Source organism: Triticum aestivum, chromosome 7A, assembly GCF_018294505.1.
Source record: "Triticum aestivum cultivar Chinese Spring chromosome 7A, IWGSC CS RefSeq v2.1, whole genome shotgun sequence".
Taxonomy (NCBI): domain Eukaryota; kingdom Viridiplantae; phylum Streptophyta; class Magnoliopsida; order Poales; family Poaceae; genus Triticum; species Triticum aestivum.
In genome coordinates this window covers 482,843,281-482,857,976 of record NC_057812.1, presented here as the reverse complement: position 1 = coordinate 482,857,976, position 14,696 = coordinate 482,843,281, and the positions used below count along the sequence as shown (strand labels likewise).

The window sequence follows — 14,696 nt, the reverse complement described above, 5'->3', positions numbered from 1 at the left end:
TTCGTATAGGAAAAGAATGAGGAGAAACATGTGGCCCATGCGCCGATCTTCAAGCATTCAACAATGATAGATTTCTTATCGGTACGCACTTTTTTACCGGTAAAAATTACTTCACGTTCACGGACAGAATGGGTTGTGCTCGATTCCCTTCAAGTTTCTTTTAGTTTCATTTACTTATAAAGATTAAAACAATTGCCATTAAAATGGTTGCATGCCATACATCGATGCAAAGGCTAGAGGCATTTGTGGCCCTTCGGGAAAAAAAACAGTGATGGTATCATTCATGGCAAGGACTGCTAGACTCTTAATAGAAGTAATTTCCCCGCGGAGAATTACTTTTATCGGGATCGTTCATTTTTCGCCCGCAGCATCCTTTATATAAGTAATTTCCTCCTTTTTAATGAAAAGACAACGCTCCTGCAGGTTGCTCCTTGAAAGGATTAAATTAAAAGACAATCTGCCTTACAAAGTTGTGGAACAACACTAAACATGATTGCATGCATACATCGATGCAAAGGCCAAATGCATTTTTGGCTCTTATCAAAGAGAAAACAATGATGACATCATTCATGGCAAGGACTGCTAGACCCTCTCAGCTTGTCAGTTCAATTCTACTACTACTAGCTAGCTAGCTACTCGAACGGTCGAACCTTCTAGTCAGAAGGAATGAATTGCCCTGATTTATGCGCAGGCCTTGCCTTCCATTTATACTCAGGCAGGGTACAAAATACAATCCAGTTAGGATTTATCTACAACCACGAGCTGATCCTAACAATCTAGGGCTAGGCTATAGACTCGTTTAACACTTCTTTACCTTGGCGCTACCTCCGTCACGGTGTGCGAAGCAACGACCATGGACGTGGAGTGGATGTCCTTGTTGTCCCGGAGGACGTAGCCCGGCGGCGTGATCTCTTTCTCCCTCAACCGGACATCCTCCCTCTCCAGCATCTCCAGCACCCGCGGCATCGACGGCCGCCGCAGCGGCGTCGCCTGCGTGCACAGCAGCGCCACCTTCATGTACCTCACAGCCTCCTCCTCATTGCAGCCGTCTTCCATCGCCGGGTCGATCATGTCCCTGAGGTTGGCCGCCTCGTAGAGCTCCCACACCCTCTCCACCAGCACCTTGTCCCCCTCGTCGGATAAATGGAAGCTCCTGGAGCTGCTCTTGCCGGTGACGGTCTCCAGCAGCAGCACCCCGAAGCTGTAGACGTCGGCCTTCTTGGTGAGATGGCCGTACAGCGCGTACTCCGGCGCGAGGTACCCCGCGGTCCCCGCGACGCGGGTGCTGACGTGCGTGGCGGCGTCCGGGAAGAGCTTGGCGAGGCCGAAGTCGCCGATCTTGGCGCCGTAGCCGGCGTCGAGGAGGACGTTGCTGGCCTTGATGTCCCTGTGCACGATGGGGCCGGATGCCATCTCCTCGTGCAGGAACGCCAGGCCCCTAGCGACGCCGACGCAGACGCCGCGCCTGATCGCCCAAGTGAGCCTGGAGGGGTCGCTGGCGGAGGCGAGGAGGGCGCCGTGGAGGCTGCCGTTGGGGAGGAGCTCGTAGATGAGGATGCGGTGGCGGCCCTCCACGCAGCAGCCCAGCAGGGACACCAGGCTGGGGTGCTCCACGTTGGCGATGACGTCGATCTCGGTGAGGAACTCCCTGGTGCCCTGCCGGGAGTGCGCGGACAGCACCTTGACCGCCACGTCGCCGCTGCCGTCCCGCAGCGCGCCCTTGTAGACGGCGCCGAAGCCGCCTCGCCCGATGTGGTTGCTCCGGTGGAAGTTGTTGGTCGCCGACCGCAGCTCCGCGTAGGAGAAGAGCTTGATCTTCTTCTCAGATGACAGTCCTGAAGCCAAAGGTTAGTCAATTCCATGAATGGCAAGTAATGTGAGGAATGGGAAACTGTTGCTTACTGCCCATGGAACGGGAGTAGAGATCGGAGGCGTGTTTCTCTTCCTTGTTGGAGACGCGGAAGCAGCAAGAGCAACAAGGCATGGCGACTCGATCATATAATACACACAGCACCAGAGAGAGTTCCTTCCTAGCTCCTGTATGGAGGAGAAGAAGCCGGTGATGACGAGTGATCAGACACGGAGGAGAAGAAGAAGCTGGTTGAATTGCCGCATCAGGAAAAGTCGGATGTAATAATAATATGAAGCTCTCTTCCACGACCGGCCGGCCGAGACGGAGAGTGACAGAAAATGACGCCTAGCTAGGACTAGGCGTGCTTTTAGGAGGCGTTGTGTATGAACGGGGGCAGCATTCAGCAGCCTGCTATGACATATTTTGCTTTGATAGCACTAGTATATGCACTAGATTAAATGGTGGCGCGCGACGTTGACACGCAGGTAATTTCCATTTCAGATGGCCGACATATAGTCAGTTGACCTGCACACACATGTAGATAATTTGCAGTGTAGAGTAGATTTCAGATGAATCATTAGACGGCCGGTCCACTCCAATCTCCCTCATCCATCATCCGCAAAAACAAAAAACAAAAGCAAAAAAATCTCCCTCATCCATCTAAACCCACCAGACCCCTTGGGTTTGAAAGAGTTAAATTATTACTTCGGGTAGTCTCACTAACGATATTTTGTTCTAGTCTCTGTTGACCACCAGCACGTTTTCTTAGGATTATTCACATAGCAGCCACACGAGACACGACACGACTACTTGTACCACCTAGTATTTGGTTTCCAACCCCATTCGGTTGCTTTACACCAGTGCTCACATCAGCATGATGATCGCATTTCATCATTGCTAGACTTCCGTTGTACTACTACCTAGCATTGATATAGGTTGAACCGTTCTCTTTTTCTTTTCTTTTTTGCGGGATATAGGTTGAACCGTCAGTCATGGAGCAACATCCACCATCCATCTGGTATCCAATTGCCATCCCCATCCCCATCACAAAGAACTTCATCGACACTACTAGTAGTAGAGGTCTTTGCCACCGTAGCCAGGCATGCCTTCATTCCACCTAACAACGCAGTTAATTAATAGTAGTAGTATATAGTGCGTATTATTATGGTCAAAGCCATTCACCCAACCAGCTGCCTCTGGTAACCCTACACTACTAAAGTCGATCAATGCCGAGAAGCTGGGTCGAATCAAGGCCCCTGCGTGAGCCTCTGCAGCTGGCTCGTGTCGCCCAGCGTCTCCATGAGCAGCGGGGGAGCGTACTGCGCCTCCCCGTCGTGCTCCTCCGCGTCCTGGCAGAAGGACAGGATTATCGTCTCCACCGACGTCTCCACCACCCCGAAGAAGAGCTGCGCCACCACGTACCCAAGCGCCCAGCACAGCTGACAACCAAAATGTACACATATGTCATGCCGGAGATAAGTTAAGTTCAGTTATGCATGCATCTAGGACGGATAGGTGAGTGCGGTTTTCGGCCGTATTTCGAAAGGACACCGCTTGCTTACCAGCACGGGGAAGAGCGGGGACGATATCTTGTTGTGAGCAGACCTGTACTTGTGGGTGTCCAGCATGAGGAACGCGAACAGCGCGCTGGACAGGCTCACGCACAGCTTTCCGAGGTAGAGGATCACGTCCCCGATGACGTTCACCTTACCGATGCGCAGTATGTTGTTCATTATCAGCCCGGTCGCGAGCTCGGAGGCTTTGCAGAACCCTTTCCCTGTAACGGCAATCTTCACCGGCAGTTCGCGGTGTCAAGAAACCGATTTGTATCGGCGCAATTCTCATCAAAGCCACACAAGACAGTTGTAACAAGTACAGCGAGGAGGACTGTTGGTACTTACCACGATATAAGCATTCCGGTTCACTGACTTGATGGTCCAGTCTATGCAGCCCAAGCAGCAGTGAGATGAGGATGACACTGTCTTCCCCAAGCGGCTTTCACCAGTTGAATCAACCCCCTTCAGCCTACGGCGGAGCGATTTAAGTATACACCGCACCCACTCCACGCTGGATACGATCAGTGAACCTAGAGCCACAGATCCAAGGCTGTAGCGCAGCAAACGCTTCACGGAGGACACCACGGTATGAAATGGTATGTCATGCTGCAAAACAACAATGTGCCACACAATCAGTCGGATGGAAAACACTGCCTTCCAATGTTAAAACATGACAATTAACTGGAGTTATTTGCCAGTCTAAGGTTCGTGTGCGGTGCTTGCCGATATTTCACCACGCGCCCAGTAGTATGAAGCAACTGATCCAGCAATTACGGTCGAAGAGCATGCGATGAAGAATTGTGTTGCCCAGTAACAGCCAAACAGGTGGAAAAGAATCGCAATTCCAATATGAGGGGTGTAATGGACACTGTACCCGCAACAGCTGTCACAATTTACTTTTCCCAGCTTGAGATCAAATGAGCAGCACTCTGCATTGCAATCATTTTGTAGAACTTGACCAGAGCTGAAAAGATACAGTGTCGCCGCAAACCAGAACATATAGATGATAGCAAGGGCGAAGTATGGTACGACCGGAAAGATGATGAGTGCATGGACTTCACCAATGACCTTTGCAGCCACCTACATACAGTTCATCCTGATGAGCGCTCAGAAAATACAAGCAAGAAATAGACAACACACATAAGCTAGCACCCATGCTTTTGCAAAATGCGAGCTGTAATCCCGCACAGCTTATTGCGGGAAATGGTGTGCATGTGAAGCTAGTGGATTCAGCACCATACGCACCTTTAGGACGGTTGTGGATGTCGCTATCAGTATACGCCGAACAATAGCTATTGAAGTCAGGAAAGCAATGATCATTACCACTGTCATCAATACAGCAGCAGCATGAAGGTGGTTTATTTCCTGGTGAAGAGATGAATCATGGGATAACGAAAAGTGTAGCAAAGATAGTGTTAAAAATAATAACAACAGGAGGTACAAGCATACCCGTCCACCTATGCTGACATATGGATCACTTGGACCAATCACAACAGTTAAGGGATCATTGCCAATCCAGCCAGCTGAGTACATAAAATATTCCAAACATATGAGATTACGTATAAGATGATGTCTCCTGATAAATATCACATGACGCCACTTTGCTACCTATAACAGTTTGTGGTACTTATATTTAGAAGTTGGTAAGCATCCTACCTTTTATATAGAAGAACATCGTGACTGATACTACAAGGGCATTGAAAAGGATCACTGTTATCCATGGCATACCAGCAACAAAATATCGGATCATCGCTAACCATATCAAAGATAGGAAAAGAGGGAGTAATCCCCCACAAACGATTAACACAGGCCAAGACTTCCCAATATCTGCAACATATCTCTGCAAAATAAGAAAAAAAATATTAGTTCCAAGAATCTACATATACACAAGCAAGCATGTACATAGCTCTCAATGTTTTTTGCAGGAGCATATCTGTCAAATTGAATCTAACAAATGTAACCAAGTAATATCAATCACATGAGGCTGCTACTTTGTTTTAGCAATACATGCGGCTGATAGTGTTTCTTTACTGACGGAACATTTAATGTCGTGTAACTTGCAGTGAAATAATGTTGACCCATAGAAGAAAAGCATGCTTTAACTATATATGGACAGACATTTTGGATAAGAACTTAGGAAGAATATATTTCTTGTGAAACAGATAAATGGACCGATAGTGCAAGTAGTACTGAGACAAACCTTTAAGACAGAAGATTTATAGTTGATGCTATTGTGAATTGTCTTGTCTATTAGCATGTTCTCATCAATGCTAACACCACCCATCTGCTGCCAATGCTTCAGAGAAACATTGGATGGCCTTGCAATAAACTGGCAGCTCCAGTAGACTGCAGTGACAGAAAGAGATCAAAATTAGCGCATGTACTTCACGTTCTCACAAATTGGCAGGATCTTGCTGAGTATCAGAGGACTTGATATTCAATTATTCATGCGAGACTTACCATTTATACTCGGAAATATGATGGGGTAACACGGACCCTGCAACTGAAGAGAACTGTTCCTCATATCTGGTGTGAGATACTCGAAGTAATCATAGTCCCTGTCGATCCAATCATCGACAGAGAGCCGTATGTCGCCTTCCGGATAATCACAAACAAAGTTCAGCCCGTCTTCCGCAGGATAGGGGCATTCCATCAGGCAGATGGCCTTAGCATCAGCTAGATCATTTGTGCTATTTTTGAGCCCACTTTGGTACACCTGGTTGGGGTTCACCCAGTAACGAACATCCAGCTCACTCAAATCTGGGTCACCGTGCTTGCTGCCACATATGTTCCCTTTGTAGTCCAGTCCGTAAGTCAGCCTGCATGATCAGAGCAGAGAAAAACCAAATATAGATGTCTTCACCAACAAAGACCACTATAAATTCCAAAAACAATGAGCAGCGGCACACGAAATGTTTGTAAGAACGACGTTCTATTCATCTTCCACCCTGTATAATCACCCCTTCCTTTGTGGGGACCTCATGTTCGTAGGAGCACCCAACTACAGCAACAAATCTCTGCATCTCCTTAAATGGGTTGCAAAGATAAATAAATTGTGAAGGAGGGCAATGAAGGCAACAGACCATTTTAAGCATCACTTATTACTTGATGAGTGTCAACAATTGGAGGAGAAAATGTAAGCAAGGATTCATCACCTTATTTGGCTAAACCGACAATCCTACAGTTAGTGAGACTAGGGGTTCATTGCATCCAGTGGAGGAAAGCTCCACAATAGGCAACAAGCACTTCATTTGCATTTCCCACAAGCTATTTCTACTGTTAGCTGGAGGTAGTAAACATCAAAAGTGACTAAGGAGCAAAAAGTGGAAGAGCAGGAGACAAGTTTTAGCCCCTAGGCTGTACCCATCCTCGAAAGATCTAATCTAAATATGCGAGAAATTGGCAAATGTGGCAGACCTTCACCGACGGAATCCACCCAAAAAGGCAAAATTAATCGCAGCTAGGCGGGCACCGACAGCGGCGGAAAAATAAATGCAGAATAAAAAAGGGAAGGTGGGGAATGGAGCGACCTGAGCGGGCTGCCCTGGTTGAACCCGAAGCTGGAGTTGACAATCATGGCGACCCAGAAGGCGGCGAAGAGGGCGAGGAACGGCAGGTCCCGGCACTTGCGGTCGTGGCGAATGATGCCGGCTGCGGCGTCGTCTCCTCCTTTTCCTCCCCCGGCGCCGGCACCGGAGGCGTCGCGGCCGAGGGGCCCCCGCATTATGCCCTTGCCGCAGCTCAGCTCTTCTGAATTGGAGTAGGTCGCCGGCTCGCCGCCTCCTCCTTCCTCCTCGGGTGGTCACAGGTGAAAGGAGCGAGGGGGGGAAAGTGCTGCTGCCGCTTGCTAGCTTCCGCCTCACTGCGACTGGCCTGCCACAGTGCCACTGCCAGTGATATCGCAACTCGAAAGCGGATTCGGGGTTTACGTAACCTCGCGGCGGAAAGCGGTGGCATCACGGTTTACGTGAATGAGGTGGGAAAGCGGTGGGGCCGTGCGCTGCGTCACGTGAAGTCGTGACGGCTCCCCGCCGTCCGCCGCTTCTGCAGTCCAGACCAGATCGCCCTCCGCCGCGAAGCGATGGTGAAGGCGGTCGTCGCCGACGAGGCGCGCATCAAGGCCTTCGAGGACGCCGTCGCCTCCTCTGGCGTCCTTCGATCGCAGGTGGCTTCCCTTCCTCGTCGTGCTCGTCCTATGGCATCTCAGGCAGAGGCAGGCCGCCGTCGCCGTGCCGTGGAGGTTTGGTTTGATTTGGTTTCATCGGTTCTTCCGCGTGCAGGTGGGGCTGGTGGTCGGGAAGCTCAGCGCCTCCTCCGACCGCGCACTCGTCTACTCCCTGCTCCCCACGCCGCCCACCGATGCCGGCGAGCCCGCTTGCTCCCTCCGGGCCGCCGCCCCCTCAGCTGGCAAGGCCAAGCCCAAGGGCGGGAAAGGTGGTGCAGGGGCTTCTAACGACGCGCCGCCGACGCTCCAGTTCGATGTCGACTGGGTCGCCGAACACGCCCGACAGGTCCAATGTCCAGCCCTCACTTGTTACAGTCGACAAACCTCGGACGATACTAATATCTTCAGCTGTAGATAACAGTTGAACATTTTTTTATCATTAGTACTCTCCTGTAGGTTTCAGACCTTAATGTGGCAGTCCCAACAATTTCTGTCCAGTTCGAGTTGCTTGCTCAATTACATTGAAAATTCGGCCATATTTGATTCTTTTGCTCAAGATCATACTACGGTAGCACAACTGTATTTGGTCATGTCAACTCGGAATAACTACATATTTGATAATACTGGTGAATCTTCTTACGGTCTGCAGGTGTCGAGGATGCTCCTTGGAGGAATGAGTGTCATGGGTATCTATATATGGTCTTCTGAAGGCTCCTTCAAAGCTACTCCTTCTGCTGTTTTATCACAGGTACCAACATTTGGCCTGCTGTTTCATCACAGGTGCCAATAATGTCCTGAAGAGTGGCACTAGTGTTGTAAACTTGCTCATACACGGGTTTGCTATTTGGAATTGAGGATATGTATACAAATTTATATGTTAACAAAACAAGTTTCTGAGAAGATATAATGGAACTCAAGTTCCAGTTTTTGTCCATAGCACCATAGAATGGAGAGGATTTTACCAAGTTAGGCTTGGTGAATGCTACGTATTAGATGTTCCATTCCATGTTATATACTTTGTGATGAGAACAAAAATAGAAAACAATGCTAGAAAATGATCAACGCCTGTTTAATAAAATAGATATCCTCATCTTGGCCTATCACTTTTATCTTTCAAATGAAGCTTGGCCATTAACCAACCTGATTTACCGACCTATTTCTGTTATCTTTCTGTACCTGGCCCTTCTACCGCCTAGGTTTTGTGGTCTTTGCTTAAAGAATTTTGGCATAATATCAACTTGAACAAACGGGAAGGCTACCTTTACCTTGTAAACTGCCTTTCACAATGCCATAGTGACCTTATTATTTAGAACACTGAGTACCAACTTCTTTTTTGATTCATTTGTTGAATTCTGGGGTGGGGGCACATTCTGCTGGCATTTGTTTTAGGATCTTTTGCCATTGTTGTCTGATCTTTTAGTGATGACCTGTTGATTTTTTTTTCTCTGTACTACCCTACTAGGACATTTTCATTGTACAGATTATCGACTGATGTTATTTCCCAGGTTATCAGAGTGGTTTCTCAGTCAGTTCCCTGGTACGGCAGTGACTTTGATGAGAGGCTGCTCCTTCATCTCTCTTACAGCCCAAGAAGGTGCGTATTATTTTTACTCTAGTACTTTGGTTTCCTTCCCCCTCCCCCGATAAATCAATGTATCATAATCTTCTTAGCACATTGATCACACTGGACCTGCCGAACTTGGATTTCGACAACTCTTATTTGTTTTTTCTTGCTTGTTTAACATTGATTGTCCTAATTTCTGTATGTCAATAAATGGTATTGCCCTTGGAAATCTGTCGTGCTCAGATACTGTTAATACACTGATAGGTTATAACGTAATTTTGATGTGTTACAGGTGGGCCTGTCGCATATGTGAGATGGCATCAGGAAGTCTAAGGCCGTGTGACTTCAAATATAGCAAATTATTAGCTTCGCTTCAAACTTTCAGATGCACATACAATTTTGAGACGAGGTACTTGCAATGCTGCCTGATACTAGTAGCTAAGCAATCCTTGTGTCATTTATGTCTCAAAGTCAGAAGGGGTGTCATTTTAAGTTAACTAGATTTTTATTAAATATATTAAAATACAGAAACAAGCCTTCCCCGGACCCTGCGCAAGCAGGAGCTACGTGCTCCAAGCTGCCCCTTTTTGTTATTAAAATTATAAAATACAGAAACGACCAACTGTGCTTACCAGTTACCAGTCATAGTCGCATGTGCTGTAGGCTGTAGCAAATCCATGAATTTCATGTTCCGCATTCTGGACTGATTACTTACAATACGTACTTCCATAGATTGACAGTTGTTCAAGCTGAGCCTTTTAAGAAAGTTATTTCGAAGGCAATCAGTCATCTCACAAAGGAAGTGCAGAATGCCAAAGCCTTAATTGATGGAGATCTGGTAAATTAGAACCACTTAACCTTTGTTTCAGTTGAATAAGCACAACGAATTCCAAGCTATTTCATGGTGTAATGTCTAATCTTGTTTGTGTTTAACACCCACTTATTACTCTTAATATTTTCAACTAGTTTTCGGATGATATGACCATCACTTCAGAGGGCCCACACGAAGTCGATTTGCTTGTACCTTTCAAGAACAATTTGCCTGCCGGAGGTGCTCAGCTAACGCTGTTTCTGTTGTATTGTATGGTTGATTTCTCTTGATATAACTATGTGAGCCTAATAGTTAGTGCTTACACCAAAGAATGCAGTTTAGAGGGGGTTGCTGGGTTGCTTCTCTTTGCTGGATCTGTCAGTGCGTTGGCATACTTAGGCCCAAAAGAATCTATTTCGGAAGCTATATCTGATCTGAAGGTATTAATGAGATAAAATTTCCACTGTTATTGGCTTATCTCTGTGCCTTGTATTATTTTCCTTGTTACCTATGTAGTCTCCATTTTGTTATAATAGCTTCACATACAACTGTGCAAGCCACGAGCTTGGAGCCAAACCACCAATTTTATACTAAATATCAATTGAAGTAAAAAGAACTTACAATATTGAAAATGTGAACAGGCATTTTGGTTGGCATTTCTGTACTGACTTGGGAATTTTGAACCCTTTGTTTAACTATATATAGCATGATTATCTGGTGTCTGTAATGTAGAACTGTAGATTTTTTTTTGTTTTGATTTTCTAGTGATGGTGCTTTTCATTTGTACTGAATTTATTAGCAAGTTGGCACTATCGCCTTATTGCCCCTCATTAGTTGAATTGACTCTCCAAAGAGTTAAACATGATAAATCTATCCTGAATGGTTTATTTATTGCCATTTTTATAAATGCAGTCATTTTAACTTGTTGTTAAATTTGTGCAAGCATATTTTAATGGTTAGCAAACTAATAGTATTTTATGCTGCCTTTCTACCTATCCTACTCCGTATTAAGGTGGACATCATTGCGAGCCTACGAAGCAGATTAGATATCATCCTTGATGAGGCAGATGATGACTCTACAACTAATGATATGGAGAATTCAGCATCTCAGAAGGTTACCCAAGTTAATTTTCATGAGCTGAGGTATTTCTTATCTTCTAGGAATATTTTTGTTTTGAATAGAATGATAAGTACACCCACCATATTTTACCTCTAGCCTACCCCAACTTGTTTGGGACTAAAGGCTTTGTTGTTGTTGATAAAAGAACCCTAAACCCTCCTTTGCTAATGTTTCTACATCGTATTAAACTGCAGACAGTTTTTACCCTCTGATTGTAAGGGGAAAACAAATATGTCACATTTCTTTATTTCTTCGGAGCATGTCTGTGATGCTTTTTTTTGTCTACGCAACTGATCACATCCTTTTCTTTTTGCAAACAGAGAACCTTATAGTTTCTCATTCCCTAGAAGGATTCTGATTCCTTGGTTAGCTGGCTCCTATATTTGTGACTACTTGCAACAATCAGAAACGACAAAGGTGCTTATGTTCTCTCCTAGCTATATAGTCTGGATGCAAGCCCAAAATACAATATGTTTGACTTGACGTGCCCTTGTATGTGCACGTTACCTGCAGGATGCAATGGAGCGTTGCAAGGAAGTGATATCACTGGAAACAGAAGTAGAGAACTCAATCCTAGAACCAGAAACCGCAGCATCTACTGCCACACTAGAATCGTTTTGGGATGTGGTGCCTGGAGCTTCATCACGTGCTCGTGCAGGGCCTGGTCCGAAAGATGAGCGCCCTGAACAGGCGACGGGTTCGGGGAGAACACAAGACAACAGTTTCAGCATCCTAGCTGCCTTGTTTGTGCTCCTGGTTGCTCTTCTAGTTGGATTTATGTTTGCGTTCCCTGCCAATTCGAAAACCTGAGTAATTCATGCTGCATCAGCCGAACCAAGATGTTGACATGTTTTGTGTATCTTATATTTTGTCCAAACCTCAGCTGTGGATGTGAAAAGTGTAGAGTTTCTTTCGTCGTGAACAGTTTGTAGGTGCTGCACATACATGAACATGATCCATCCTTTTCGATGACAGGGACAATTGTGTGGAGTATTTTTGAGTGATGCAAGCCCTGCCGTCGTCTTCATTGTTTGGTCATTGAGATGTGTGATGCTAGGCTAGGCTCACCCACAGCATTTGATGATCGTGCAGAGACGAATAACTCACTCTCTTTTCCAGTTTGCGCCCACTAAATTATGAGAAAAGGCATCTGGCCTGTGACCAGATGGACGGCTAGTACTCAATCTTTCTCCTGTTTCGGCATCGGATGTCTTCTCTGTTGGATTAATCATTTGTGCTGATGCTTTACTAGACAAGTGAGTGTTGGCCTTGGGGAGTAGGCATCTGACTGAAGAGAATAGATAGAAGTCAACCAAAACAGACAACTATGTTTCTCAGGTTGGGCTTGATTTTGACACCACAAAATATCTCTGTCCGCAGCATACAAATTTATACATTTGCTACCATGAGGAAGACGCCATTAAACTAGAGCAAGCAAGCAGTATTTTGTGATACATCAACCGGTAGCTTGCTTATAGATGCATGCAGGCAGCCAGACGTTTGACTCTGGCAGGAGTAAATTGCAGGGAAGTATCACACTTGGGACAGTTGTAACGGGTCAGTATCACTATTAAGATTTTTTGCAAGTCAGTACCAAGTTTGAGGCTAGTCGTTGCAATACGGGCTAAGTGGCGTATAATGTTGTATTAACGTTGTATCTGACAACCCGGCCCCACCAGTCAGTTGACAAGCCGGCGAACCGGCTCGGTCGGTCTTCCTGGTCGAACCCAACTCACTCACTCGCCACGAACCCTAGCCCTCGCCTCGCTCGAGCTCTCGCCCGCTGATTTGCCGCCGACCGCCGCGCATTCCCCCGCCGCCACCGCGCCATGGTTCACGAGGATGAGAGCAGCGACAACTACTCCAGCCTGCAGTACATAACTCCTCCTCTAACGACATCATGTTGTACCGGGTGAGTGGTGTAGCTAGGGTTAGGGTTAGGGTTCCTGCTTTGGGGATTTGATCTTTGATTTGGGAGGGTTTGGTTCATTTTGCTCCTGTAGATCCCTGTCAGCATTGAAGACCAAGACTACATGGGCATTGAGACTGGAACCATTGTTCCCTGCCAGCACCATGGGCTGCCATGTGAGAGGCGTGTAGCCTTTGAGGGATTTGAGACGGGCAGGAGGTTCTTAGCCTGTCCTCTGAAAGTAAGATTCTGCACTTTCTATGTTCTGTGTGTTAAAATGAGTTGGTAGTAGCCCCGCAGTATTTTTATTTGGTAGTAGTTTGGTCCAAGTTAGATTATGTTCTTGTGATTGCCATTCTTTATCCAATTACTAGTACTGATGCACTGATGCTGGTCATTGGAGTAGGCATCTATTAATTTAATATGTGGCCAAGAGCTTAGTTTCCAGTGCACAACATTGTTTAAGCTTTGATCCTGATAGTTTAGTGCTTTATGAGTGCTTTATAGTTGCTGTACTTTTTGTTATGATTAAAAAATGTGGCTATGTGATTTGGTTGCAGTGCACATGTTGTGATGTTCTTCAGTTAGTTAGTTCTGTTGTTCTTTAGTTCTTTACTTAAGACCATATTCTTTAATTGTAATATTTAGTGTAGTTGTGATGTTCTTTACAATCATATCCTTTAACAAATATAGGTGCTGGATATACTGCAGGAAGGTCAGAACTGTGGTTCTGTTGAATGGGTTGACCCAGAGTGGCCTCCTACAATGCAGAATGCATTGTTGGAGCTATGGGAAATGTATTAAGACAGTAGGAGTGATAGGAGGAAGGATAACCTGGAGAGTTTACTCACTATTCACCATTTGACAGAAGAAAAAAATAAACTGGAGGCCAACTATGACAAATTAGTTGAAGATGTTCATCAACTGCTGAATGCCCAAGAGGATAGGGTGCTGGATTTCAGATATTTGCAGTCTAAGATGGAGAGTGCAGAGGGGAGGAAAGCTGAGGTGACCAACTCAGTTGTCTAAGATATGAAGACAAAGATGGAGAAGAAAGATGCAGAGATATTCAAGCTGCAAGAGAAGTATGCAGTCCTTATGAACCTAACAAAAGCCCAAGGCACTGTCATCAGGAACATGAAGTTCAACCATTTAAAAGAGAAGGAAGTGCATAGTGCAGCCATGAGAAACTTAAAGTTCCAGGTTGAAGAACTAACTAAGTCTGTGGAGAAGTTCACCCAAGAGAATCTGAAGCTGAAGCAGGTTGATGAACTCACTAAGTATCATGAAGAGCTCACCCAAGAGAATCTGAAGCTGAAGGATCACATTGGTGATCTGAAAAGGGACATGATAAGCTCATCCAAGAGAATCTCCAGTTGAAGGGTCACATGGGTGATCTGAAAAAGGGACATGACAAGCTCAGTAAAGATAGGGCTCAGCTCAAGCTTCAGATTGCTGATCTGTTGAAGGCAGAGGAGAAGAACAAGCAGAAGATGAAGGGGGTCCAGGCCATCTTGGATGAATGAACGAGATGAAGAGGCTGCTTAGCTGACCTTTTGTGAAGTAGTATCCATGGATCTGTTCTGTATGTGTGGTTGGATCTTTTAGTTTGAATTATGGTTCTGTAAGAATCTATTAAGTATGTTGAACTCCAGTTTGAATTATGGGTCTGTTAGAAGTTATGAACTATGTTGAACTCCAGTATGTTGTTGTAAGAAT

The 14,696-nt window shown here is 45.9% G+C and overlaps 3 protein-coding genes across 3 annotated transcripts; 1 reads left to right on the top strand and 2 right to left on the bottom strand.

The window, feature by feature from the left end:
• Nucleotides 1-480: 480 nt before the first annotated feature.
• On the bottom strand, nucleotides 481-2,664 carry LOC123147701 (cold-responsive protein kinase 1). The gene is made up of 2 exons (XM_044566973.1): nucleotides 1,903-2,664; nucleotides 481-1,835 (listed from the first exon to the last, which is right to left on the bottom strand). Exons 1-2 carry the CDS (start codon nucleotides 1,982-1,984, stop codon nucleotides 811-813), a joined length of 1,107 nt encoding a protein of 368 aa, XP_044422908.1. The 5' UTR covers nucleotides 1,985-2,664; the 3' UTR covers nucleotides 481-810.
• Nucleotides 2,665-2,907: 243 nt separating this feature from the next.
• Nucleotides 2,908-7,286, bottom strand: LOC123147699 (choline transporter protein 1). The gene is made up of 10 exons (XM_044566971.1): nucleotides 6,939-7,286; nucleotides 5,869-6,227; nucleotides 5,609-5,754; nucleotides 5,065-5,248; nucleotides 4,858-4,931; nucleotides 4,654-4,773; nucleotides 4,132-4,488; nucleotides 3,754-4,014; nucleotides 3,415-3,642; nucleotides 2,908-3,291 (listed from the first exon to the last, which is right to left on the bottom strand). Exons 1-10 carry the CDS (start codon nucleotides 7,130-7,132, stop codon nucleotides 3,100-3,102), a joined length of 2,115 nt encoding a protein of 704 aa, XP_044422906.1. The 5' UTR covers nucleotides 7,133-7,286; the 3' UTR covers nucleotides 2,908-3,099.
• Nucleotides 7,287-7,341: 55 nt separating this feature from the next.
• LOC123147700 (protein odr-4 homolog) lies at nucleotides 7,342-12,077 on the top strand. The gene is made up of 11 exons (XM_044566972.1): nucleotides 7,342-7,573; nucleotides 7,689-7,919; nucleotides 8,223-8,321; nucleotides 9,079-9,167; nucleotides 9,430-9,546; nucleotides 9,870-9,975; nucleotides 10,104-10,188; nucleotides 10,279-10,388; nucleotides 10,961-11,091; nucleotides 11,389-11,485; nucleotides 11,582-12,077. The coding sequence occupies exons 1-11, from the start codon at nucleotides 7,490-7,492 to the stop codon at nucleotides 11,876-11,878; spliced, it is 1,446 nt and encodes a 481-aa protein (XP_044422907.1). The 5' UTR covers nucleotides 7,342-7,489; the 3' UTR covers nucleotides 11,879-12,077.
• Nucleotides 12,078-14,696: the final 2,619 nt, after the last annotated feature.

What these genes read in the sequence shown, in the direction of transcription:
- LOC123147701 (XM_044566973.1), bottom strand. Translation starts at nt 1,984, where the DNA reads ATGCCTTGTTGCTCTTGCTGCTTCCGCGTCTCCAACAAGGAAGAGAAA. An exon ending in CTACTCCCGTTCCATGGGCA is followed by an intron (nt 1,836 to 1,902) that starts GTAAGCAACAGT and finishes CTTTGGCTTCAG; the next exon opens with GACTGTCATCTGAGAAGAAG.
- LOC123147699 (XM_044566971.1), bottom strand. Translation starts at nt 7,132, where the DNA reads ATGCGGGGGCCCCTCGGCCGCGACGCCTCCGGTGCCGGCGCCGGGGGA. An exon ending in GATGTTCTTCTATATAAAAG is followed by an intron (nt 4,932 to 5,064) that starts GTAGGATGCTTA and finishes TTATGTACTCAG; the next exon opens with CTGGCTGGATTGGCAATGAT. An exon ending in GGGCGCGTGGTGAAATATCG is followed by an intron (nt 4,015 to 4,131) that starts GCAAGCACCGCA and finishes GTTGTTTTGCAG; the next exon opens with CATGACATACCATTTCATAC.
- LOC123147700 (XM_044566972.1), top strand. Translation starts at nt 7,490, where the DNA reads ATGGTGAAGGCGGTCGTCGCCGACGAGGCGCGCATCAAGGCCTTCGAG. An exon ending in CTGGCGTCCTTCGATCGCAG is followed by an intron (nt 7,574 to 7,688) that starts GTGGCTTCCCTT and finishes TTCCGCGTGCAG; the next exon opens with GTGGGGCTGGTGGTCGGGAA. An exon ending in AACAATCAGAAACGACAAAG is followed by an intron (nt 11,486 to 11,581) that starts GTGCTTATGTTC and finishes CGTTACCTGCAG; the next exon opens with GATGCAATGGAGCGTTGCAA.